This window comes from Podarcis cretensis (genome assembly GCF_951804945.1).
Source record: "Podarcis cretensis genome assembly, chromosome: 10".
Classification (NCBI taxonomy): domain Eukaryota; kingdom Metazoa; phylum Chordata; class Lepidosauria; order Squamata; family Lacertidae; genus Podarcis; species Podarcis cretensis.
Window position 1 is genome coordinate 70,456,202 of NC_137179.1, and position 26,130 is coordinate 70,482,331.

The following is a 26,130-nucleotide window of genomic DNA, read 5'->3' on the forward strand; positions in this document are numbered from 1 at the left end:
ACTGTCCTCAGTTACTTAATTAAGCAGGCTTAAGTGATCTGCGGAGCACAGCTGGAAGAGTCATTCTGATGAAAGGGCATTTATTTTAGGTTTACTTCTGCTGCATCCTGATGCAAGAAAGCAGAAACTGGGAAAAGTAGATGACATAATCTATTATTTGCAATCCCTGGATGCAAAGGATGGGAAGCTAGAGGTTCAGGCAGGGAAGGCAAGGGTCTTTTGCTCAGTCTAGAAAAACAGTTACAACTGTAGCCCTTGATTCCTGTATTGCAGAGGGTCTCTTCTGGGTCTACAATTCTATGATTTTTGGCGGGTGAGGATCAAATTGCAGGTGGCTGAAAGGAAGCAAGAAGCCTGTCACTCATAGACTCATAGAATCATAGAGTTGGAAGAGACCACAAGGGCCATCGAGTCCAACCCTCTGCCAAGCAGGAAACACCATCAGAGCACTCCTGACATATGGTTGTCAAGCCTCTGCTTAAAGACCTCCAAAGAAGGAGACTCCACCACACTCCTTGGCATCAAATTCCACTGTCGAACAGCTCTTACTGTCAGGAAGTTCTTCCTAATGTTTAGGTGGAATCTTCTTTCTTGTAGCTTGGAACCATTGCTCCGTGTCCGCTTCTCTGGAGCAGCAGAAAACAACCTTTCTCCCTCCTCTATGTGACATCCTTTTATATATTTGAACATGGCTATCATATCACCCCTTAACCTCCTCTTCTCCAGGCTAAACATGCCCAGCTCCCTTAGCCGTTCCTCATAAGGCATCGTTTCCAGGCCTTTGACCATTTTGGTTGCCCTCCTCTGGACACGTTCCAGTTTGTCAGTGTCCTTCTTGAACTGTGGTGCCCAGAACTGGACACAGTACTCCAGGTGAGGTCTGACCAGAGCAGAATACAGTGGCACTATGACTTCCCTTGATCTAGATGCTATACTCCTATTGATGCAGCCCAGAATTGCATTGGCTTTTTTAGCTGCCGCGTCACACTGTTGGCTCATGTCAAGTTTGTGGTCAACCAAGACTCCTAGATCCTTTTCACATGTACCACTCTCGAGCCAGGTGTCACCCATCTTGTATTTGTGCCTCTCATTTTTTTTGCCCAAGTGCAATACTTTACATTTCTCCCTGTTAAAATTCATCTTGTTTGTTTTGGCCCAGTTCTCTAATCTGTCAAGGTCGTTTTGAAGTGTGATCCTGTCCTCTGGGGTGTTAGCCACCCCTCCCAGTTTGGTGTCGTCTGCAAATTTGATCAGGATGCCCTTGAGTCCATCATCCAAGTCGTTGATAAAGATGTTGAATAAGACATCCCCTCCCCTATCTGGTGAAGAACTCATAAAGTTAAGGAGGAAATCTTCCTCCTCTCTCTCTCCAAACTTACATTTCCCCATAGTAATGATTAGTGAGGCGTGCCACTCATTTCCCTCCAGCCTGGTATAAAAGTCACTGTAGTGACTTTGGTGTCACTTTGACCCTGAAGCCACTGTGGGTGCTAGGCTACAGAGACTTGGACGCAGGAGATGAAAGTGGCTTGTCCTAAATCGATGACAAGCTTTCTCAATGGCACAGAGGCTGAAGAAGAGAGTGAGAAAACACATTCTGCACCATTTCACCCTGAATTCATCACCAGGGCTAGATAAAGGGACTCGGAGAAAGTTGACGGTGATGCATATTGAGGGGTCCAGGGACAGCTTGCCATCCCCTCCCCTATTTGGTGAAGAACTCATAAAGTTAAGGAGGAAATCTTCCTCCTCTCTCTCCCCAAACTTACATTTCCCCATGGTAATGATTAGTGAGGCATGCCACCATTTGTAAGGGCCACCCAAAGTAGACATGCACTTAATACGGGGTAGGCAGCAACCAGGGCCGTCTTAAGTATATTGGGCGCTGTGATGCAAAGATCCCTCCTCCCGCCGCCCCCGCTTCCCAGAGTTGCACACCATTTTTAGGGAGGACGGCGCTGCCAGCGATGTGCCCAGCTTTGAGGGGCTGGAGGAGACAGGCAACAGCTGGAGGGCAGCCCCTCCGCCGGGGAAGAGGTAGAGGCTGGACGCGGCGGCTCCCGGCTCAGCTGGACGCTTCGTGCCGTAGTGGCCACAGCAGGCGGAGGCTCCAGGCACGGCGCTGCTTAGGCGCAACATGGCAGAGGTGGGCAAGGGCGGTGAGCTGATGCTGGAAGGTGCCGTTTCCAGCCTCCGCCTCTTCCCTGGCACCCTCCAGAACTTGGCGCTCTGGCGCCCTGCAGCACTAACACCTCTGGCAGCAACGTATCTTGACTTTCCTCAACTTACTACAAGGGCGGGGGAGCCAGAGTCTTATAATAATAATAATTTATTATTTGTACCCCACCCATCTGGTTGGGTTTCCCCAGCCACTCTGGGCGGCTTCCATAAAAACCCAAAATACACTAAAATATCACAGATTAAAAACTTCCCTGAACAGGGCTGCCTTAAGATGTCTTCTGAATGTCAGGTAGTTATTTATCGCTTTGACATCTGATGAGAGGGCGTTCCACAGGGCAGGCGCCACTACCGAGAAGGCCCTCTGCCTGGTTCTCTGTAGCTTTGCTTCTCGCAATGAGGGAACCGCCAGAAGGCCCTCGGCGCTGGACCTCAGCGTCCGGGCAGAATGATGGGGGTGGAGACGCTCCTTCAGGTATACTGGACCAAGGCCTTTTAGGGCTTTAAAGGTCAACACCAGCACTTTGAATTGTGCTCGGAAACGTACTGGGAGCCAATGTAGGTCTTTCAAGACTGGTGTTATGTGGTCTCGGCAGCCGCCCCCAGTCACCAGTCTAGCTGCCGCATTCTGGATTAGTTGTAGTTTCCGAGTCACCTTCAAAGGTAGCCCCACGTAGAGTGCATTGCAGTAGTCCAAGCGGGAGATAACCAGAGCATGCACCACTCTGGCGAGACAGTCCGCGGGCAGGTAGGGTCTCAGCCTGCGTACCAGGTGGAGTTGGTAGACAGCTGCCCTGGATACAGAATTGACCTGCGCCTCCATGGACAGCTGTGAGTCCAAAATGACTCCCAGGCTGCGCACCTGGTCCTTCAGGGGCACAGTTACCCCATTCAGGACCAGGGAGTCCTCCACACTAGCCCGCCCCCTGTCCCCCAAAAACAGTACTTCTGTCTTGTCAGGATTCAACCTCAATCCATTAGCCTCCATCCATCCTCCAACCGCCTCCAGGCACTCACACAGGACCTTCACCGCCTTCACTGGTTCTGATTTGAAAGAGAGGTAGAGCTGGGTATCATCTGCATATTGATGGACACCCAGTCCAACCCCCCTGATGATCTCTCCCAGTGGCTTCATATAGATGTTAAAAAGCATGGGGGAGAGGACAGAACCCTGAGGCACCCCACAAGTGAGAGCCCAGGGGTCTGAACACTCATCCCCCACCACCACTTTCTGAACACGGCCCAGTCTTACAGTCTTACTGTAAAGTCAGTTCATGGAAGGGGAGAATTATCTCTTCACTTTGCCACTGGCATTAGAATGGAGATTGCGCCATCTGCTGGGCTAGAAAATGGGAAAATGTCCCCATTTGCCTCCATTTGCAACTTTTCAACTGAGTTGTCCCATTTCTGGTGTTACTTAGCCACTAGAGGGCATGTCTACCCTTCCCCAAAACTCCACAATCGACAGTTTGGCAAAAGGTTTGTTAGGACCAGCCAAAATATCCAACCAAAATTGTGGCAAGCTTTGAGTTCTCTCGTGTTCTTCATCAGGCATGAGGTTACACAAAACGGGGATTGAACATCCTGCAATCAACATCTAGGAACTAAGTCTACATATTGACCTCATAGCTACAAATATTTAGCCTAATTTTTGTACTTCTATGTTTTTTACTGTTAAATTCCCCTCCCCGCTGTGAAAGCTTCCCATAATTTAGTGGTATTTGGGTTGGTCCCAATAAAAGTATTGCCAAACTGTCAATTTTTTGAGTTTTCTTCTTATGGACCAACATGTATTTTATCTTCCCAAGAAATATTGCTAACAGACTTCCAACCCAGAAGCTTGTTATTCTGCCTGGAACGATAGATCAGGTTTGATCCTATGGGCCTGAGATTTCCACAACAATTTAAAGCAGATTAGAGTGCAGCTGATGGTTATGTTATGTCTGTAATAATTTTAAATAAAAATTAAAAGGGGCAGACTTTGCATTAATTTAATGGGAATCCTTGCAGCCTACAAAGGTTAAATTACAACATGACTCCAAAATAAGTTGGCAGATAATATATTCCCATTCAAACAGACAAGAACATAAAATATGAGCGGACAGTCAGGCCTCCTAATCCTACTTTGTAAGCAGTAAAGCAAGACCATTCAACCGATGTGGGCCTACACAAAGCTTGTGGCATGAATATCCACAAATCACTTATATCAAAGCATACCAAAGAACTCAGAGTTCTGAGGAAGTACAGGTGCCTACTCCCTGGGGCCCTGACCACCCACCAAAATCCCCCATGAAGGGGCCAGGCACCCACAAATTTTGGCACCAGGGCCATGCACGCTTCATGGCACCCATGGCCCCGGGCACCCACTGCCGCAGGGCCAAGCTGGCATTCCTGTGAGGAAGTCTTCGTTCCAAGCACTGTTCAGACCTGCAGACCATGGGCCAGGATATGGGATAATAATAATATAAAGCAGATTGCCCAGTTGCATCAAGAAGGAGAGGGCTAGCAGAAAACAGCATAGCACTGCCAGGAGGAAGGACTGTTGACAGTCACGGGCCATCATACTTATAGACCCTCCCAATTTATCTTTTACAATGTAATTGCAGAAGTTCTAAGAAGACTTATGCCCCAGTTATGAATATGCTGAAATCTGTGTGACGGGGTGAGCTCCTGTTGCTCTGTCCCAGCTTCTGCCAACCTAGCAGTTCAAAAGCATACCAGTGCAACTAGATAAATAGGTACCGCTACAATGGGAAGGTAAACAGCGTTTCCATGCGCTCTGACTTCCGTCACGGTGTTCCATTGCGCCAGAAGTGGTTTAGTCATGCAGACAAATGCCAGCTCCCTCGGCCTGAAAAGCGAGATGAGCGCCACACCCTATAGTCGCCTTTGACTGGACTTAACCGTTCAGGGGTCCTTTACTCTTTTTTACCTTTATGTCCAAAGAGGCCCCAAACCATTACTGTGGATTAGGTCTGCAAGAGTAAATAGGAATACTCTGGAGTCAATATAAACTCTTTCCATTCTATCCAAACTTATAAAATCAGAAGAAAAAGAAAATGATAGCTGTCAGGGGTTCAGGAGCAGAGACACAGGGGAGAGAGGAAACGGAGAGCGAAGGGGAAGAATCTGAGGGCAGCGTAGGGGAGTATGACAGTGGCCCGAGAGATTCCATGAGCTTCTCCAGCGATTCAGAAGATTCCCAGAGGGGGGCGCCGATGGCCAGGGCAAGGGGGGTCCCAGGGGGGACACACCAGAAGCAAGGGGCCAGCGGGGACTCCCAAAGCAGCAGCGGGAGATCAGGACCAGTTCCCCCACCAGAGCGGAGTGGGGGGGAAGAGTCCCATGAATCAGGGCCAGCGTCTCCTCCAGCAGGGAGAGAAGATGAGTCAGGGCTGGCCACGCCTCCATCGCAGAGTGAGGGAACGGAGGGGAGGTCAGGTCCAGCTAGCCCCCCCAAGGGGGGAAGCAGTGACAGGAGCAGTGTAACGGTCAGGAGGAAGGTTGCCGGCTGGGCGCGCGCGCCAAGTTCAAATGTACAGGCGCGCGGGACAGCAGGAAGTACGGATTGGGAGCCAGGTCCTAAAGCCCGCCGGAGGCAGGGGGAAGAATCCAGGGACTCAGCATCAGAAGAGTCCAGAAAGGGCAAGACCCCAGTGGACAGGCGGACCCAGAGGAGGAAAGAGCAGAGGAGGAGGTGGAGCAAGGCTAGAGTCTTAAACTGGTGTCTGGGGGGTGGAGATTCAGACGGAGCTTCAGCGGTCTAGGGTTTAAGACGTAGGGCTGCACGCCGCGGCTTTGAAATCGAAACTGCCTTTCAATAAAGAGTTTTGTATATAACAGCGGACTGGCGTTGGTCCTTTGTGAGCTGGGACCTAGGGCAGCCCTGACAATAGCCTTCCTGGTTAATCCAATAGGCCATCTAAATGATAACCATCCTCTGCTAACATTGGCCTCAGAGAAGTTACCTATAGCTTATTATTAAGCTATAGCATCAGGTAGTCAAAAGTATGTTGCTCCAAGGGGAAACGTTAGAAGACTAAAAAGCTTTTCTTGAATTGTCCTATTGCTGCAGCTATACCTCCCACATATAACTGGCTCTGAAAGCAAACTGGTAGAAATTACACTGGAAAGGACTGTGGAATTGGTTTAGCTCAGGGGTCAGCAAACCTTTTCAGCAGGGGGCTGGTCCACTGTCCCTCAGACCTTGTGGGAAGCCGGACTATATTTTTTTGGGGAGGAGGAATGAATGAATTCCTATGCCCCACAAATAACCCAGATGTGCATTTTAAATAAAAGGACACATTCTACTCGTGTAAAAACACCAGGCAGGCCTCACAAATAACCCAGAGATGCATTTTAAACAAAAGGACACATTCTACTTATGTAAAAGCACGCTGATTCCCAGACCGTCCAAGGGGGCCAGATTGAGAAGGCGATTGGGCCGGATCCGGCCCCTGGGCCTTAGTTTGCCTACCCATGGTTTAGCTTAAGGATGACCAACCTTTCGGCATGAGTGTTCCTCTACCTTTAACTGCTGCACTGGGAATCTCAGCAGGTGTAGCCTGATGTTTCATTGTGCTACGAGCATTTGAAAGAAACTCTGCTGAAAATAAAGTTGCAGGGACCCTAATCTTCCTTCTCTCTCTTTATATCTATTCCTTTCCAGAACAAAAGCACCAACCGTTGGAAGACCACAACTGTTCTCTCTTTATTTTCCAAAATAGTTGATGTTTTCTCATAGCGTGGTCATCTTTAACCTTGCAAGACAGTTAAACTGGAAACTACTCCCCAAAAAGAAAGAAAGAAAGAAAAGAAGGAAGGAAGGAAGGAAGGAAGGAAGGAAGGAAGGAAGGAGCGAGCAAGACGGGTCCTTCTTAGAGTGACCACCTCTTTCAAAGGGGGAGGGGAAATGGCCATTGCCAATTTGCAGGCAGACATTTACTTTAATTATCACTTAAAATATTAACATTTAAAACGGACTTCTTTGAATATTTTTATGAAGACCTCTAACCCTCCCTGTCTCTGTTTGAAAAATACTGGCTGATGCATAAGATTAAGGCAGAAACGAGCATGCCAGGCTTTCCCCAAGGCTTCAGACCAGCTTGACGACTGCGATTCCCTCGAAACTCAGCTTTTTAGCAAAGGATTGGAAGGAGGCTGTCACTGAACAAGAGGACTTCTTTAGGACAGGGTTAGCCTCGGCCTAGGCACTAAAACAGAAAAACAACAACAACCCCACATGGTTTTAAGTGGCGCGTCCTTGCGCTGCATAGAGAAGAGTGCAGGACGCAAACACACTTGGGAGTCTCCTAGGCCCATTGTAAGATGGCAGTTGGGGAAGGAGGAGAAGGCGGTTCCGTTGCCTGGGCGATGTGGGCGGAGCTTGAAGAGGCAGCCTATATAAGGGGACGGCGGTCGGGCGGTGGCTGGAGTGAAGCCCGAAAGAGGGAAGGAGGAGTCTTTGGTGGCCAGGCCAGGGGGAGGACGCCAGGTCTGGTCTTACACCTCGCATGGTTCTGTTTGTGCCCCTTCCACGCACTTCTCTGTCCTAATGTGTTCCCCTTCCTCCTCCTTTTTCTTTCTCTTGCAGAAAATGAGTGATTTTCGCCTGGATCTTAGCCCGCTCAAGGAGCCCCTGGGGTTCATCAAGCTTCTTGAGTGGGTGAGTCTGCTGGGTTAGGGGGTTCAGGTCGTATGGGTCAACCCCCTTTCCTAGACTGTCTTGCAGGGCTGTTTGCTTTGATATGGGGTGGGGGGCTGTGTTGTGTTCTCCTAAAAGGCCTTGAGGGATGGTGGAATAAAAGGGTTTTAGGCTGAGGTTGCAGTGCCATCCTATTTGGAAGCAAAGCCTGTGGGTTCAAGGAGGCTCGCCCCCCAAAATGTGGGGTTAGGCTTGCCTCCGAAGTGGTGAGGCCTAGACTTGCACATGCTTTGGAACTGACTTTTTAAATAGTTGCCTGTCTTGTTAGGCCTAAATCCTTCCCCAGCTGTTTCTAAGCCTGTGTTCCCTTAAAACTCCTGGCCTCTCTGAATCCTGATGTTGGCTGCAATCTCCCAGTAGCTTCCTTTAATACAAAATATTAAATTACTGGAAATAATTTCCATTAAAAAAATAAAAATTCTTCAGGAATGCCTGTGTGCAGTTTCTTCTGCAGCGCTGGTGAAAACCCTGAAAGCCTATGACTTTGAACGCTTAATTTGTAAGGAGTAAAATGTCTTTTTAAGCGTTGGGGTCTCTGTGTAATCTCTCAACAGTCACGTTGCACAGGTCTGTTGAGCAAAATTAGTACCATATGTCCTACCAAATACCTGTTTTTTCAGTGAAAACTCGGTGTTTTGTTTAATTCATGTGAAAAACTGCCTTCTATAAATTAGTTGGGCTTCTGCATTCAAATGGGAAATCCATTTGAATTTGAGGGGGCTGTTTTAAATATAATGTTGTTGTTGTTGTTGTTTAGTCGTCTTAGTCGAGTTTGACTCTCCCTGACCCCATGAACCAGAGCATGCCTTGGAAACTCTTTCTTCTCAAAGCTTCTCCTTTTTATGTCCATGGAGTTTTCTTGGCAAAATACTGGAGTGGTTTGCCAGTTCCTTCTTCAGGTGGATCACATTTAGTCTAAACTCTCGGCTATGACCTGGCCCTGCATGGCATAGCTCATTGCTTCTTGGAGTTATTCAAGCCCCTTCACCACAACAAGGCAGTGATCCACGAAGGGGTTTAAATATAATAGATCTATACAATGCAAGGCAAACAGCCAGTCAGATTTTCTGCATCCTGTTACAAAGTGATGTCGTTCCTTCTGTTTTACAAATACTAATGTTAACACCCTAAAGCGGTGTTTCCCAACCTTGGGCTTCCAGCTGTTTTCGGACTACAATTCCCATCATCCCTGACCACTGGTCTTGCTAGCTAAGGATGATGGGAGTTGTAGTCCAAAAACAGCTGGAGGCCCAAGGTTGGGAAACGCTGCCCTAAAGCATTCTCGACCCAATTATGATTTTTCTGCTGCATCTAGCACACCCAGCCAGCTTTGTAGTGTTGCCAGGTTTGCGTGGCTTGTGCAGGAATGCAAAGGCTAGCAGTATAAGAAGTCCCACTGTTCCCAGGTCCTACCATCAACAATAACAACAACAACAATTTTATTATTTATACCCCGCCCATCTGGCTGGGTTTTCCCAGCCACTCTGGGAAGCTTCCAGCAAAATAAATATATATATACATATATATAAAATGTCAAACATTAAAAGCTTCCCAATACTTCAGATGTCTTCTAAAGGTTGTGTATTGGAAAGTCCAACAGCTATTTTGCACTTTCTGCTTTCCTGCCAGTAACCTCCTGCTCTAGTTCCGACAGGGTGTTTGGATAGTTTTTTGTCAGATATAGAATTTTGAAATCGAACTGTTGCACATTTCTTTTCTATTTGACTCTGTGTGTATGCATACACACAAGCTGTATTTGTTGTACACGGCAATGATGCATCAAATAAAGCAGTGGTCTCATTTTTGTATAGGACACGTGGCAATAGCCTGAAAAAGAAGCTAATTTGATGGGAATTCATTTTTGTAGTTTGTCAGGCAGCTTGTAAAAAACGTTATTAAAGACCCTACTGCTTTTTTCACTAGGTGAGTGCAAGGTCTTGCAAACCCTTAAGGTTGGCCCTGCTGTAACACCCCAGTATGCCTGTCTCTCCCCCCCCCCGACCCTGACCAATTTCCTATATCTAGCCTTAACAATTTTATGTCATGATGGACTCACCCACTTGTTTCCCTTTGTAGAGTGATACTCTATACCAGGGGTAGCCAACAGGGTGCCCTTCAGAAGTTGGGGACTACTACTCCATCAACCTGCTGATTGGGGGCCTGATGGGAGTTGTAATCCAACATCTGGAGGGCCACAGGTTTCCTATCCTTGCCTTAGGCAGCTACCTAGTTATGCTTTAAGGGTAAGGCTTGCCTTTGCTTTAGGGCATAGGGGAAAACAAGTAAGCTTTCTAATAGAAGACAAATGCCTAGTTTCCTAAGCAATAAGGTGTACATCTGATAATAATTTGTCTGCCTTCAACCCCTTTATAATGAAAGCAACTTGAACATCTTTTGCATGTTACTAAACTGCTTATCGTGCAGCTGATAAAGGAACTGCTTCTGACAGAAACGGGTTTTAAAACGTTTTCCCCATAACTATTTTTAAATTGATTTTTAATTTCAAGTAACAAAACATTCTAGGTGCCATTGCCATTAATAACGATGCCAGCAGCGCTATAAAGAGCACAGAAACATTCATAACTGTCTATCAAACACTTTCCATATGAACACTCAACAGATTATGCTAATATAAAATAAAATTTCTTTTTCCCCCTTTTGATAAACTTGCATGCTTATGTTTGCTTACAGACATAGACTTTGTCTGGATAAATAGGACAATATTTGGAACGAGTTGGAATTATACAATATTTTGTATAATGCAGGCTGTTAGTATTTACAAATATATTAGGATAATATCAAACTTATAAAATAATGTATGGGGTAGGGTATTTTTTGTATACACATTTTTTTCTCTACACATTTTTGTGTGCCTTGTTTTCATTTTCTTTATAATTGAAAACTTTTCAATAAAATACTAATATCAAAAAACTTGTATGCTTCAGTGCACTATACATTTATATTGCTTAGGAACTCTGATAAAAGGAACAAACCTTCAACATTTTTCAGTGCAGTCCTATATATAAACTGCTCAGAAGTAAGCACCATTGATTTGGCTGAGACTTTCATCCAGATAAGTGCACATAGTGTTTCGACTGTAGCTACACCCACTAAAGCTGTAAATTTGGATGGAATTAATGAGTCAAATTAAGATTGGGTGTAAAGTGTTCCTTACATTTTTTTAAAAATTTTCCAAATGTATATAAATGCGTATAATAATGCATGTGGTGCATTTTCTCTTTATACAGTTCTTCTCCATGTTTGCATTTGCTACATGTGGAGGCTATAAAGGTGTAACGACGCTTTTAGTATCCTGTAATGGACTTGTAAATGGAACAGTAAGAGCAAGTTTTGCTTATCCTTTCAGGTGAGCCTCTTAAATGGCAAGTGTCTAGTATATTTCTGTATGTAAAGTTTCCTGCCACTGCTTGATCGTTGGTCACCATTACCTGATTAGCACTAGGTCAGCCAGCAATTTATAGTTGATAAATCTTTCCAGCTTTAATGAACTACTTAATATTGCTCTGATAAGGTCTTCTAGCAGAGGCTACATCGGTAATTAATGATAGAACATGAACTATACAAATGTACAGGACCAACAACAATCTTGTCTTTCTAAAATTAGGGCAGGGGGAATCACATTTCTCATGTGGCCTGGCACAACATGTGCCTGTTCTACAGATTATTTTTTTTTTTTAAAAATCTGAATGGAGAATGAATCCTCTATTATAGTGCCATCAGTGGAAAAAGTTTGTTTACCTTTGTACCTTGCATGGCAGTTGTGTCCAATGTGCATTCTCTCTAGTAATAGCAGAAATGTTCTCAGAAGAAAAGTGTCTTCTCAGGTATGTAGCATCCGGCCAGGGAAAACCAGTGTATTGGATTGACTACTACTTCCTTTCATGTCCTATTAAATTTGTTCACTGCTAAGAGACCATTTTGCTTTATCTAGTGAAATACACCTGCAGCCTCCTCTGTCTATGCTCTCCTTCCTACACATTCCGGATCAGAGCCTATGTGGCTGCTTTTTCTTGAAAAAGAAAAAAGCCAAACATATATATTTGTGCCTTGTACATGCTTAATGTAACATATAGTTCAGTGCTCGGTTCTAGATAGATTCTATAGTTAACCTGTTACTTTTCTGCTTCATCTATAGCTGACCTGGATCAAAAATAGGCTTGGGAATAGAAATTTCCATTAATTTTCCTTTAATGTTATTACTCATATGGGCAGACTTGCATAAGATGTAGACTATGAAATACTGGTTTGTCAAAACATGTTATGCTGCCATCTTTGTTTGGCTTCGTGGCTGCTACTCTTATCACAGTGTCAAGGCCTCAACACATTGCACCCACAGCAGCAAAAAGCAGCTTACACAAAAAGTCAGATGATTCTACTGGTCTTTATTTGTTTTTTAATGACTTCTTTTCTGCTATGTTTTAAGCTGTCTTTATTTTACCTGTAAGCTGCCTTGAGTCCCCATGGGGGGGGGGCAAGGTGGGGTATGCATATATAATAATGATAATCTACCTTAAGCTGTTCTGCTGTGTGCATTTAACTAGCCTTAACTGCTGAGGATGATAGGTATGCAGGCCTAGGAGATTAACACAATGCAGTTCATTATTTTCCAATATACATACCAGCGGAATAATAATAATAATAATTTATTATTTGTACCCCGCCCATCTGGCTGGGTTTCCCCAGCCACTCTGGGCGGCTTCCAACAGAGATGAAAAATACACTAAAATGTCACATATTAAAAACTTCCCTGAACAGGGCTGCCTTCAGATGTTTTCTGAATGTCAGGTAGTTGTCCATCGCCTTGACATCCGATGGGAGGGCATTCCACAGGGCGGGCGCCACCACCGAGAAGGCCCTCTGCCTGGTTCCCTGCAACTTGGCCTCTCGCAGTGAGGGAAATTGTGAATGGAAATTGATATGCTAGCTGACAGTTGTACAGAAAGTGAAGCTTAACAGCCCAGTTGCCTGTGCTCTGTGATGACTGTAGTAGCTAAGACATGCTTCCCTTGATGATTTCTGCCTACTTCTCTTTTAGGCTGAACAAAGTGATCTTTGGTTCGCCAGATCCGACCCGATGCAATGGCACTTGGGGTGAAACCCACCTCGTGGGCAACTTCTCCACCACTGCACAGTTCTTCGTAACTTTTGGAATTTTGATATTCTTGTATTGCATGGCTGCCCTTGTGCTGTATCTTGGTTATATGCACCTGTACCAAAGCGGTGGCATTTTACCAATGATGGTAGGTTGATACTAAGGACAAATCTAAAAAAACAACTTGAATTTAAGTTACCAGAAGTTTAATTCTGTAACTCAGAACTCTGGGTTTTTTTACTTGTTTGATGTGTAAACTCATCATTCAAAATATGTGGGGGTTCTGTTGTTTTGATTAATTAAGTTGTATGACTACCCCAAAACCCTTGCAGGCACATCTGGAGGGGACATCTGTCTCAGGAGTGTGCTGTGGGGATAAAATGGGAGATAGGAAGAACAGTGTGACCACCCTAGGCTACTTGAAGGAAAGGCAGGTTATAAATGCAATAATTGAGGAACAAGTCAGTGTGTTTAGGAGGTGTAATTCCTACTTTGCATAGTATCTATTTGTTGGTGCAGAGAATTTCCCTCAAGTTCTGTGAATGGAGCATGCCTGAATGAACCTGAAAAGTAGTCTTCTATCAGGTGTCCTTCAGATGTTTTTAACCACAACTCCCATCAACCCAGCTATCATTAAAACATCTGGAGGGAACCAGGTTGAGAAAGGCTGCTGCTGAAGAGGTTAAACTTGCATTTTCAACTTCTTGAAATAGAGTACACAACCAGCATCTTTTGAGCTGTGTTTAGCTATCAGTTCTGCATCGCTTTTGGGCTCTATGGTTTCTTCTTTGCAAACTGTAAAGGCATCCTCAGTGCTACACCCAAGTGACTTTTTGGATAAAAAGCTGGAGTTGTGGATTTCTCAAGCGGTCTGTATTTTGGCCAAATACTCACTGCTACATAAGGAAAGTGTCTTCCAGAAAATGGTAGCATGCGTGCTAGGAGTGTGGTTGGATGGTTAGATACTTTACAGTAAAATGAACATAGCTGCTAAAATGAAAATGGTTTTATGTCAAGTGATAGTAAATATTGACTACCCCCTCTCAACCCCTAAATGCATTTTAGACTGAAGCAATTGGTAACTTTGGACTGTCTCATTACAGGATTATGTCTTCACTCTTAGTGCCGTCTTTCTGTGGCTAGTCAGCAGTGCTGCGTGGGCAAAGGCACTTGTTGATATCAAAATATCAACTGGTCCACGCATTATTGAAGAAATATCTGCTTGCAAAATACCAGGAACCTCCTGTTTGTTTGATTCGGTAACCAGCATGGGAAGTCTGAATGTGTCTGTGGTATGTATGTCAGCTTTTGAGCATTCAAGTGCTAGTGTTACGAGCTGAATCTAAGTAGCGTCAGCAGATCAAACGTAAATAACCACCCGAGTCTGTAAACTTGGAGCCAAACTAGGCATAATGCAAGAGATCAGGGAACTAATAACCTTGTATATGTATGCCTTCCAGTCTAAATGCAGCTAGAGATTGTTCCCCACTGGGTCCAGTATTGTAGTATTTAATATTAATGTTTAACTGATATTGCTCAGTGTCCTTGCATATGCCCAGACACACAAATGGGAATATAATAATGTAATAACTGCTGCTTCATCTCTAAACTATGGTCCAAAATACAATGCCCAGAATGCTAGCTAGGGTTCCATTTAGAAATTGTATAACCCGTATTATAACAGCTGCATTGGTTGTAAGTTTGTTTCCAAACAAAACTCAAGGTACTCACATTGGTATTTAAAGTCTTAAACAATGTAGGCTCCAACAATCTGAAAGATTAACTCCTTCCCTACAGACTTTCTCAGGTGGTAAGGTCAGAGGGTGCCTTCTTGATAGTTTCAACATCCTCAGGAGTGCTGGTGACAGAGGATATGGGATTCTCTGTGGCAACCCCTAAGTTATGGAACTCCCCAGTGTTCAGGTTTTTTTTAGTGGGGTAGATTGCAGTCTCTTGGAAACTTCCTGCCCCTGCCCTAGACTTTAACTCTGCAGATGTATCCTCTAGGACCCTATTCTTGTGACTGTCATTTGGTTTAAACTGTTTTTAATGTTGCATTTTGAATGGTTGTGACGCACCTTGAGACGTTGGGGTGGAGGGTGGGTAACAAATCAAATTGGTAACTATTGGGCTGCACGATAAAAGTTTTTGAATTGTTAAGAGGAGAAGGCGCTTAGCTGGTTGTATTCAATAGTAATGTAACTATCTGATAACACACATGTCTTAAATTGCAGGTTTTTGGCTTGTTAAATATGGTTCTGTGGGCAGGAAATGCTTGGTTTGTATACAAGGAGACGATTCTGCATAAACCTAACAATGCTTCTCCAGACTCCGGACTTTATCCACCTGCATCAGGAATTTAACTATAACAACAAAAAGCTGCATTCTGTTGACAATAGTTTAAAAACCTTGAAGTTCAATGTACTTTAGCTGTTTTTTAAAAATGGAAATTCACTTCAAAGTACATACTCTGCATAGAAAAATCAGTAAGTTTTGGAAGGGTTGCCTATACTTGATAGAGTATTCATTCAGTCTAACGCACAGACACTCTTGATAAAAATTTGGGCAATCTCTCTGGAAGTAATATTTTGTTAGCGGCATTTGATTTCTACAAAACCTTGCCAGTGTAACTAGTACTCTTCCAAGCCTGTCCTGCACTTCCGTTTAACATGCAGTCTGAGGAGCTATAAATAACGCCTATTTTAATGCTCAAAAACAGTAATTCTCAAGCTTAAACAGGTTTCAGTTGCTTGGTTTAAAAGCCTTTCCCCTCCAAATTTGGCACACTTGCATTCCAGCTTTTGGTATAATAGTTTAATTCTTGATTTAGAAGAGAGAGTAAATCTTGGATGACAAAAATACTGAGCCAAATGCTCTAAATCGGCCTTTGCCATCCTGGTTCTTTCCAGATGTTTTAGGCTACAACTGGCTTGGGGTGGCGGGAGTGGTAATCCAAAACTCCTGGAGGGCACCAGGTTGGCAAAGGTTGCTCTAACCACTTGTTAGTCGCCTATGCCCATTTAAAACCAAAGTTTCAACAGTGACAACATGTTTAAAATTGAAAAGCTGTTGACATGTGCTAAAATGAGAGAGATTCTGTTCTGGAGTATACTAGTTACGCAAAGTTTTCCCTTTAGGAAGATTGCTCCTAATTCTTAAGTTTGGATGTATAAGCATGGCTACTTCGTTTTGAGGAAACACCTGTGACATGCTTGTATTTTGACTTCAGTTAAATAAATGGAAGTTTCTAGGAATTTTGTTTTGTTGGGAATATTCTTCCTTCTGATTTCTTGTCAGCATTGTTAGACTATTGAAGTTCTTGTCCCAGGGTTATCGGTTTCCTCTTCTGACTGTACAGTGTGTTATTTTTTTGGGCGGGTGTGGGGGGGAGAGAGAAACTTAATTTTGGCAAATTTCTTTAGTGAGGTGCCTTAAAGATGTTTTTGGGTGCGAAAAATTCCAATTTGCTGTTTTTCTTATTGAGAAACATTTACGGTAACTTTGGTAAGTGTACATTTGATGAAGAAACATTTTGGGAAACCAAAGAATGTTAATTTTACCTCCTGAAAATGCCAGGTAAGTGGAGTGAGGTACTCAGGCTAAGGCTGCAGTCTTATACACACTTGTTTTTGAGTCCCACTGAACTAAAAAAGGGCTTAATTTTGTAGAGGTGTCTTGAGTTGCACTGTGATCATTTGCATGACAGAAGATCAGGAGGGTTGTCAACTGAAATGCAAGCAAAAATATGTGCACTCTTTTAAAGTCACTTAGAATGTGTGACTACTAAGACGTGTACAGCTTCATTATACAGGCTTAGTGTATGTAGCCTTGGTCCTGTCCAAGCTATGAGGATGGAAACATGAGTGCAACGATAGGTTACACTAGCAACAGCACCTTTTGCTTCATTAGAAGGTCACCCATGGCAAACCTGGATGCATTTTATTTACATGAAATCAGTGGCAACAATGGCATTGTAGAGCTCTGAACGGTGAACTTGCATCATTAATGCTACCCGACCCGTTGTCGCCATCGTAACCACAGAGCCACAGTAAACTTTGGACATGTCAGGGCTACCCACCGGCTTTCAACCACACTCTTTATTGTGTGATTTTCAGATAAGGGGGGAAATGAATTGCAGTAGTAGAATGACATTTGTCTCCTTAATTTGTTGGCGTTGCCAAATAAAATAAATCATGTACTAATCTCTACCCTGACAATAGGAGAATTTACTTCTGCGGATGAAGGAATCAGTGTAGCTGGCATGTTTAATATAAAATATATCCTCCCAGAACTATCTGAGACCATGGTGCAAATTCCTAACATAAACACGACCTGGAAAGAACAGCTAACATTTGCAGAAAAGATCAGAACATGAACCCTTGTATTTGCCATAAAGATCTAGTTATCAGTCTCCTCTGTTGGTGGAAACAAGACATCACACAGGCTGTGAAAAAAATGCCTGATATAAATTTATACTTCAGCAATTGTAAAAGCTAAAGATGTAGTATTCACAAAAATTAAGGTTGTGTTTTCTTCACTTCATTCTTGCCTCACAAAACATACCGGTAATAGTGCACTAGAAGGAAAACAGTTCAAAGAATTTGGTGTCATGTTAGTCACTCACTAAGGAAGACCTCTCTATAGTCATTGGAATCAAAATATACTTAATCCTCAAGTTTTCAATGGTTGGTTAGCTCACAGCTCCAACAAGACCCGTCCTTGTTTCTCAGCGATCTGAAGGATCAACCTTACACTCCACTGGACCACAGGAACATTTGAGACACAATGTTGGCTTGCTGAAATGGGATTTTGAAGTGGAGAGCTTAACTCTTGCAGAAAGCACAGATCTCAATTCCTTGCCTTGTGACACCACAAGATCAGATACACCCACTCCCCTATTCTTCCTTTTAGCACTGTGCTAACTCACTTTCTCTGGGTTTTTGGGTAGTTAGGGACTCTGGACTCTTGCCTGAAATTACTAATAGTATGAGAGATTTGTGAGCCACAGCTCAAGCCAGAATTGAATACAAGGGGCGTGGAACCTAAGTATGGGTGCTGACCCAAGGGTTACAAAAGAGGCTCACCGCCCTTGCCGCAATAGCTGGTTTATTGTAATATATTTCTAGAGAAACTTGCATGGCCATTTTGCTTCAAAAATTAAGATACATAGGATGAGCCAACTGTTGTCAAAAGCCATTGTGCCCAAATTATGCTACTAGTATGTCTATGATTACACATATATCAAAAATCCCATAGCAGCTTGCAGCCACCTTCTATTGCAACTTTCCCACAGGCAAATGATCTTGTCACAAGAACTGTAATGAAATATACATGCACTTCACTCTGTTTTCTCAAAATCAAGTTCAGTTCCTGCCCCACCCCACTGTTTCAGATCTGATTCATGAGATTGCAAAAGCCAAAGTTGCTTGTAAATTATACAAATCACTCACCATCCCATTGTATTAAGTCACTGGAATGGATTGTGCTCTAAACAGGCCTTCACAATGAGAATTGCTAGGCAGCCAGAAGAGATCATTTGGTATCCTCCCTTTTGTGTAGGGGTGAAACTGAAAATGATTACAATTTGTCTGCATTACCTCTCGCTATTTGGACTAAGATTACAGGTGGGGTTTTTTCTGGGTTACAAATACAACCCCCTTCATTTCTGTATAGACTGATTCTTGTACTTGGGATATATTTTGGGAGAAGGGACCGGGGACTTGTGAGGGGGAGCAGGTGACAAAGACCCCTTGCCCAAAGGCTCTTCTTTTGGCTTCTGCAACTTTAGCTTGTTATTTGGGTCAGAAGTCTCTGTCTTCCTTTCTGTGGACTTTTGTGCCACCTTGTTTTGTCCTCCCAACTTTGGGCCACTGGGCTGAGTTTCCTGTTGGCTTAGATCCCGTTGGACTCTGTTCGTAGTCATCACCTCTGCAGTTGGGTCCTTTGCTTCCAACTTAGAAGGCGTGTTGGAATCTTTCCATCTTCGAGCCCCAGACTTGGAATTATATTCATACCATTTGCCAGTGACTATGGAGAGGGGAGAAACAATAACGTAGCTATTTCACATTACAGATTAAGGGCGTAAGATTATATTTAGTTTATATTCATAGAATCATAGAATCATAAAGTTGGAAGAGACCACAAGGGCCATCGAGTCCAACCTCCTGCCAAGCAGGAAACACCATCAGAGCACTCCTGACATATGGTTGTCAAGCCTCTGCTTAAAGACCTCCAAAGAAGGAGACTCCACCACACTCCTTGGCAGCAAATTCCACTGTCAAACAGTGAAGCCAAAGAATCACAGTGACTGCCTGTTTGTGGAATACTCCTCTCAGTCATTTTCACCTGGTGCCTTTGCTGTCATCTTTTTGGTGCCAGGTAAAGACTTACCTTTCCCCCAAGGTCTTTGAATACACCAAGATGATGTTTTGTTACTAGTGTGCTGGCAAAGCTTCCTGCAGCTGTTATTAAGGGGTTTTGGTTTTTATTGTATAAATGTACTCAGTGTTTTAAACTGTGTTGTTTGTCACTTGGAGACCTTCAGGTAGCAAGTAGCTAACATCTGTATGATGGTGATGATGAGATCACTGTCAGGGTTCAGCCATACCCAGACCTTAAACCACAGTACACAGGGGGGAAGCAGGGCACCCCAACAGATCTTCACACCGTTACAACACAAGGAGCTGTTGGATCTGGACATCCTTGCCCCAAGACTAAAGACCACCACACCATCTGCCTGGGTTCCTGGCCAGCTCTCAGACCCTCGTGACACGTGGGTAGGTAAACTAAGGCCCAGGGACCGGCCCAATCACCTTCTAAATCCGGCCCGCGAACGGTCTGGGAATCAGCGTGTTTTTACATGAGTAGAATGTGTCCTTTTATTTAAAATACATCTCTGGGTTATTTGTGGGGCATAGGAATTCGTTCATATATATTTTTCAAAATATAGTCCAGCCCCCCACAAGGTCTGAGGGACAGTGGACCGGCCCCCTGCTGAAAAAGTTTGCTGACCCCTGCAGTCTGACATCTCCCCCAGGACCAGAGGAGATAGTGAGCCTGGCAGGAGCTGCATGCTGCCACCAAGCTGCCAGAAAGAGCTGCTTGGAAGGCTACTTGGGAGGACGGGAAATGGCACAGAATTACCTTCTCAGATCAGGGCCTGGCTCTTACATAAGCTCCCTGCTTCATTGGTGAAGTAACATCTCTCATCCAAGCTCCAGCCTGCCTGACCTTGGGAAAAGGACAGCGAGGCTGCACATTGTCTCTCATCCTCAGAAAGAAAGAAAGAAAGAAAGAGGAGCAATGCATATCCATATGTCTTCTGGAGAGATGTTACAGCTTGCATTGCACTGAATATATTCATGTACTTAGGTGCTTATTTTATTCTTGTTCTTATGCTTGGTTAAATGTTTTAAATTGCTTTGGGTCACTTACGTGAAAAAAGCAACAGAACCATCATCATGTGCTTGTGCATTTGGGTGGATCTGCTGCGGCTTTCCTTAGACAAGCAGAAGGTGAGTTTTGCACATGGAAAAGTTATTCCACACATGCAGTATTAACTGGTAGGCAAACCAATTATTCAATAGCAGCAAATATGTGTTATTACTTTAGTACACTTCCAAAGATTGCAGTTTGACTTCCCTATTTAAACTGTATGTCACTGATATTTGCCTTGGAAATGTCAGTGTCTCCTTGCAATTAAAGTTAAGCTCTTTCATTTCAAACTTATTTCTTCTCATTTCCCCTCCCATTAGAAGTAGTGATACCTGGGTCTTTTGCTTCACCATCAAAAACAGGGTTTATGTTGGTCATCTCCTAGCCAGAAAAAGAAATCAAGAAATCAGTGTCATTTATTATTTTTTAAATGGTGAGAAGAGCAGAAATATTGACCTATATAGAATGAAGCAGATTTCAGAGACCTATGAAAGGCAGGTTGCTGGGAATCTAATCATTGTGCCAGGTAAATTGGTTGGTTAAAGAGAGAAATGCTGTTCTCAGGCTTTTCTGCACAAGGTTTTCCAAACAAATCTTATAGATTATCCATGCTTTATCCATATTTTATGGGAAGTGTAACTTAGAATGCAAGAAATAGTACTTTTACAGGTCTCAAAACCTGATGACAAGATGATTTATTCATGGCTCATAAATGTATCTTAACTGCCTATATGCAAATTAGGGCAACTTTATTCAAAGCACGTTACATTCTTGATTCACTTGTGAATGACAATAATGGTGTGAAGCAGAGGTAAACAATGTGGTACCTCCCATATGCTGTTGGCCAGCATGGTTGATGGTCAAGGATGATGGGAGCTGTAGTCTGGAGGACGCCATGTTGGCTATTCCTCATAAACAAAGCATTACAAGGAAACAGCAACTAGGGAGTGCCTGGGCTCTTGCTTCTGTGCATTACAGCAAGAAAAGCAGTGACTCAAATGCTTGTGTGCTTTGTATTTTGAATGTAGGTTCTGGACAGAAAGGAAAAGCTTCTATAACATTAGGATGGGAAGAAAGAAGAAAGGGAGAGTCTTATGCTAGCAACACTTCTTTTTATTTTCTGTTTGATAGCATACATACCCAAACCACTTCTTTCTTAGCTTTCTTCTTTTCTATTGGAAAAAAGAGGAAAAGATGGTCTTGCTTATGCTAACTTTTAACAATACCCCAGATTTAAACTAGACCTGTAATTATGGGCATAATTTGATTTTTTTAAAAAAAACACTAAATAAATAATATGCACCCCATTGAAAGCAATGTAGTGCAGATGGATGGATGAATTAGTGGTGGGTGGTTTCCACACTCAGATTGAATTCAAATGCACACCTGAGTGCACATCCAGTTTGTGCCTCCAGTTACTGACCTAGCAAGTGATACATATGTGGAAGGAAGGAAGCACTGCAGCATCAAACAAATGTGGTGGAGTGTACCAGCCTTGTTGGCTATAAACCATATAACAAAACCCTGCCCAGCTCTGCTAATATTTGAAACATTACATTCTGGTCTAGATTTCGATCTAACCTTGTTATTTGACCTCAACAGGACTTTAGAACATGCAAATCTGGACTGAAGAGTTATCTGAGAAATACACAATTTGAAAAAAAGGGAAATGCATACCTGGTGGTTTCATCCTGTCGTAAAATAATAAATAAATAGATAAATGTTAATCTATTTGAGCAGTCATTTGGCAACACAATACACAAATGAGCATTTAATCCTATAATACATATCAAACACAATGGAGACTCCAAATTTTGGGCATTTGCTCATGATCCAGGTTTAAGTGGCAGATATCATAACAATGCAATTTAGTACTGATGGCAGTGTGAATGAAGTCTGCCCCTAAACACAATATGCATGGCATAACATTTTAGTGCTTTTATGCTAGGGGAAGAAAGCAACATACCAGGGACTATGATGTTCTGTTAGGTGCTCCTCCTAGGTAAAGGTAAAGGTACCCCTGCCCGTACGGGCCAGTCTTGACAGACTCTGGGGTTGGTGCGCCCATCTCACTCAAGAGGCCGGGGGCCAGCGCTGTCCGGAGACACTTCCGGGTCACGTGGCCAGCGTGACAAAGCTGCATCTGGCGAGCCAGCGCAGCACACGGAAACGCCGTTTACCTTCCCGCCAGTAAGCGGTCCCTATTTATCTACTTGCACCCGGGGGTACTTTCGAACTGCTAGGTTGGCAGGCGCTGGGACCGAGCAGCGGGAGCGCACCCCGCCGCGGGGATTCGAACCGCCGACCTTCCGATCGGCAAGCCCTAGGTGCTGAGGCTTTTACCCACAGCGCCACCCGCGTCCCAGGTGCTCCTCCTACTGAGGGTTAATTCCTGTTGTTATCTCATACCCACCCATCTTCCTCCAGTTGCCTTGCTGCAGACAGATAAGAGCAACTGGGTGTTCATATAATACAGTTATTAATTTCTGCTACTAAATTTTGTCTAATGCAATTCACGTGAATGGGAAAACGTTGCAGGTTTTAAAAGTAATTTTACTTTGTCTTTCTTGAACAAAGGCTACTCTATTATATTCAGTATTAGTATTTTGCATTTTGCTTTCAGTTTTCTTTTGTGCAAAAAAAAGACAAGCTGCTGTAAAACATAGTCCATGTACCATGTGAGATTCTAGGTAAAGTGCGTATTTTACATTGAAACTTAAGTGTAGCAGAAACAATTGAGGGTATGTGATCTTGTTGACCAGCATGGATTCTTAGTGGAGGCAGTAATACATTAGTGTAGAAAGAAATGATACAAGGTGTATTGTTTCTGTCAATTACTTACAGTGGCTGTTTATCAGCTGTAGGTTTTGGAGCTCTAGGCTTTGGTGGGCAGTGGGTGCGGATGTATTTTGCCAGCCGAAAGGTGAGATACGCAAGAAGCCCAAGGAGGATCACACTGCCAAGGGAAATGATGAATGGCACGTACCAAGCCAAGGCAGAATACACATTTTCTCTGCTAGTCAAAATGATAACACGAGGCTTGCAAAACAAAATTTAAAAATGTCAAAAGAAACACATTCATAATGGAAGGTTAGCCTTTCAGTAGTAACTGGGCCGTGTTCAGAAAGTGGTGGTGGGGGATGAGTGTTCAGACCCCTGGGCCCTCACTAGTGGGGTGCCTCAGGGTTCCGTCCTCTCCCCCATGCTTTTTAACATCTATATGAAGCCGCTGGGAGAGATCATCAGGGGGTTTGGACTGGGTGTCCATCAATATGCAGATGATACCCAGCTCTACCTCTCTTTCAAATCAGAACCAGTGAAGGCGGTGAAGGTCCTGTGTGAGTGCCTGGAGGCGGTTGGAGGATGGATGGCGGCTAATGGATTGAGGTTGAATCCTGACAAGACAGAAGTACTGTTTTTTGGGGGACAGGGGGCGGGCTGGTGTGGAGGACTCCCTGGTCCTGAATAGGGTAACTGTGCCCCTGAAGGACCAGGTGCGCAGCCTGGGAGTCATTTTGGACTCACAGCTGTCCATGGAGGCGCAGGTCAATTCTGTATCCAGGGCAGCTGTCTACCAACTCCACCTGGTACGCAGGCTGAGACCATACCTGCCCGCGGACTGTCTCGCCAGAGTGGTGCATGCTCTAGTTACCTCCCGCTTGGACTACTGCAATGCGCTCTACGTGGGGCTACCTTTGAAGGTGACTTGGAAACTACAACTAATCCAGAATGCGGCAGCTAGACTGGTGACTGGGGGCGGCCGCTGAGACCACATAACACCGGTCTTGAAAGACCTACATTGGCTCCCAGTACGTTTCCGAGCACAATTCAAAGTGCTGGTGTTGACCTTTAAAGCCCTAAACGGCCTCGGCCCAGTATACCTGAAGGAGCGTCTCCACCCCCATCGTTCTGCCCGGATGCTGAGGTCCAGCGCCGAGGGCCTTCTGGCGGTTCCCTCATTGCGAGAAGCAAAGCTACAGGGAACCAGGCAGAGGGCCTTCTCGGTAGTGGCGCCCGCCCTGTGGAACGCCCTCCCATCAGATGTCAAAGCGATAAATAACTACCTGACATTCAGAAGACATCTTAAGGCAGCCCTGTTCAGGGAAGTTTTTAATCTGTGATATTTTAGTGTATTTTGGGTTTTTATGGAAGCCGCCCAGAGTGGCTGGGGAAACCCAGCCAGATGGGCTGGGTACAAATAATAAATTATTATTATATTATTATTATATATACTGCAGGTACTTTCGAGACTGTTAGAGTGCAATTGTATGCATGTCTCTCTGTCCAGCTCAGTCGGTAGAGCATGAGACTCTTAAATCTCAGGACCGTGGGATTGAGCAAAAGATTCCTAAATTGCAGGGGGTTAGTTTCTATAAGTAAACCCCTTGGGTCAATGGGACTTATTCCCAAGCAAATGAATATAGGATTGCAGCCTTTGTGGATGTGTTTAGAAATGATGGTTTATTTTAGCTCGGCGATTGTCATAGATAGAGAGACTTCTAAAGAAGTGAGCGGGGAGCATTTTGCAACCTGTGGGCCATATTGGTTTGTGGGCAACCTTCTGGGGGGCCAGGGGCAAAAGTGGGCGGAGAAATATAATTTTTTCATTTTTACACCCAACCAAGCACAGCCCTCCCCACCTCGTGTCCCTGAATTGAGGATAGAAAGAGACATTATCACAGTTCAAGGACACACCCCAGGCATGCAAAAATACTCAGTGGGGTGTGTGGCCAGGGTGGAGGCATGACAAGGAGAATCCTGAGGACCAGATTCAAACACACACACACACACACACACACACACGGACAAAGGTTCCCAACCCGAATTCAAAATGGTAGCGTTAATGACACACTCCTAGTCAACAAATCGTTTCACTGGAAAACTACTTTGTGGAGAAGCTGTGAAGAGGTGGGCCCAGGCTTTTCACATCCCCCCTAGGGGAATTCAGAGGTTCCACTTGTTAAGAGGCATACTTACTGATGTCTCTTAATGCCACACAGACAGGGACTTGCATGCTTCAGCCCGCAAGAGCACTTACTGTTGTCGGGGCCTCTGTGGTTGGCTTTGGGATGACGTTGATGGTTAGAGTCACTGTGCCAGTTTCAATGCGGACTGTAGCTCTGTCTCCCACTGACAGTAGGTTATCGTCTGTTATGAAGACTTTCAGCCTGTAGTTCCAAATTTTATCCAAGCCGCTTTCGAAGTCAAAAGGGGATGCAAGGATGAGCCGCGAGACATTAGAGCCAGCATTTGGTGAGAAAGCGAAGTGGTTATTCACATTACCTAAAACAAAGCCAAGGTAAAATTGCAGATTAAAACGAGTAGCAAATTACAGGAAGGAAGATTCTGATTTTGATTCTCTAGCATGGATGGATTTGTGACATTTCCAATTAACCTGGTGGTTACTGCATAGAAATCTCAATGCACAAGTTTTGCTCCCCATTGACTTACGTTGCTCTGTCCCTTACAGCTGATGTATGTTTCAGACAACCAAGTCTTCATGCTAGCGGACTATAAAGCTCTGCCAGCTGCTATGCTGAGAAAATTTGTAATTTCTAGCTCAGCTGCAAGATCAGGAACTGTGGTTCTGAACCACCACCTTGATCCCTATCCAAGGTGTCCTGACCTTCTCATCTGCACCCGGACCCAATGATTTCCATGTTGCCTGGGCCGTTATCTTCCCTTGACTACAAACATCATC

At 44.2% G+C, this 26,130-nt stretch overlaps 2 protein-coding genes and 2 long non-coding RNA genes across 8 annotated transcripts in view; 2 read left to right on the forward strand and 2 right to left on the reverse strand.

The window, feature by feature from the left end:
- The window catches only part of LOC307225695, a 38,598-nt gene extending 31,150 nt beyond the window's left edge, over positions 1-7,448 (reverse strand). The window contains exon 1 of the long non-coding RNA XR_013843137.1: positions 7,193-7,448. This is a non-coding gene — a long non-coding RNA (uncharacterized lncRNA). The remainder of the gene's footprint in view (positions 1-7,192) is intronic.
- The window catches only part of LOC307225701, a 164,018-nt gene that overhangs the window by 104,535 nt on the left and 33,353 nt on the right, over positions 1-26,130 (forward strand). The gene's annotated exons all lie outside the window — the stretch shown is intronic.
- Positions 7,592-16,249, forward strand: SYPL1 (synaptophysin like 1). The gene is made up of 6 exons (XM_079993740.1): positions 7,592-7,672; positions 7,772-7,843; positions 11,131-11,249; positions 12,939-13,143; positions 14,099-14,287; positions 15,230-16,249. The coding sequence occupies exons 2-6, from the start codon at positions 7,775-7,777 to the stop codon at positions 15,356-15,358; spliced, it is 711 nt and encodes a 236-aa protein (XP_079849866.1). The 5' UTR covers positions 7,592-7,672; positions 7,772-7,774; the 3' UTR covers positions 15,359-16,249.
- CDHR3 (cadherin related family member 3) overlaps positions 18,085-26,130 on the reverse strand; it is a 41,261-nt gene continuing 33,215 nt past the window's right edge. For 4 of the 5 annotated variants that reach the window (XM_079993600.1, XM_079993599.1, XM_079993597.1 and 1 more), the window contains 6 exons: positions 25,468-25,712; positions 23,272-23,468; positions 22,107-22,120; positions 21,570-21,601; positions 20,762-20,810; positions 18,085-19,022 (listed from right to left, as the gene is read on the reverse strand). In XM_079993600.1, the coding sequence (XP_079849726.1) occupies positions 18,655-19,022; positions 20,762-20,810; positions 21,570-21,601; positions 22,107-22,120; positions 23,272-23,468; positions 25,468-25,712 (905 nt within the window). In that variant the 3' untranslated portion in view covers positions 18,085-18,654. Of the gene's footprint in view, positions 19,023-20,761; positions 20,811-21,569; positions 21,602-22,106; positions 22,121-22,793; positions 22,865-23,271; positions 23,469-25,467; positions 25,713-26,130 lie in introns of those variants that run through there. The other variant, XM_079993601.1, reaches the window with a different exon arrangement.

Coding starts and splice junctions, on each gene's coding strand:
- SYPL1 (XM_079993740.1), top strand. CDS start 7,775: ATGAGTGATTTTCGCCTGGATCTTAGCCCGCTCAAGGAGCCCCTGGGG. Junction 13,144..14,098: donor GTGGCATTTTACCAATGATG/GTAGGTTGATAC, acceptor GTCTCATTACAG/GATTATGTCTTCACTCTTAG. Junction 14,288..15,229: donor GAAGTCTGAATGTGTCTGTG/GTATGTATGTCA, acceptor CTTAAATTGCAG/GTTTTTGGCTTGTTAAATAT.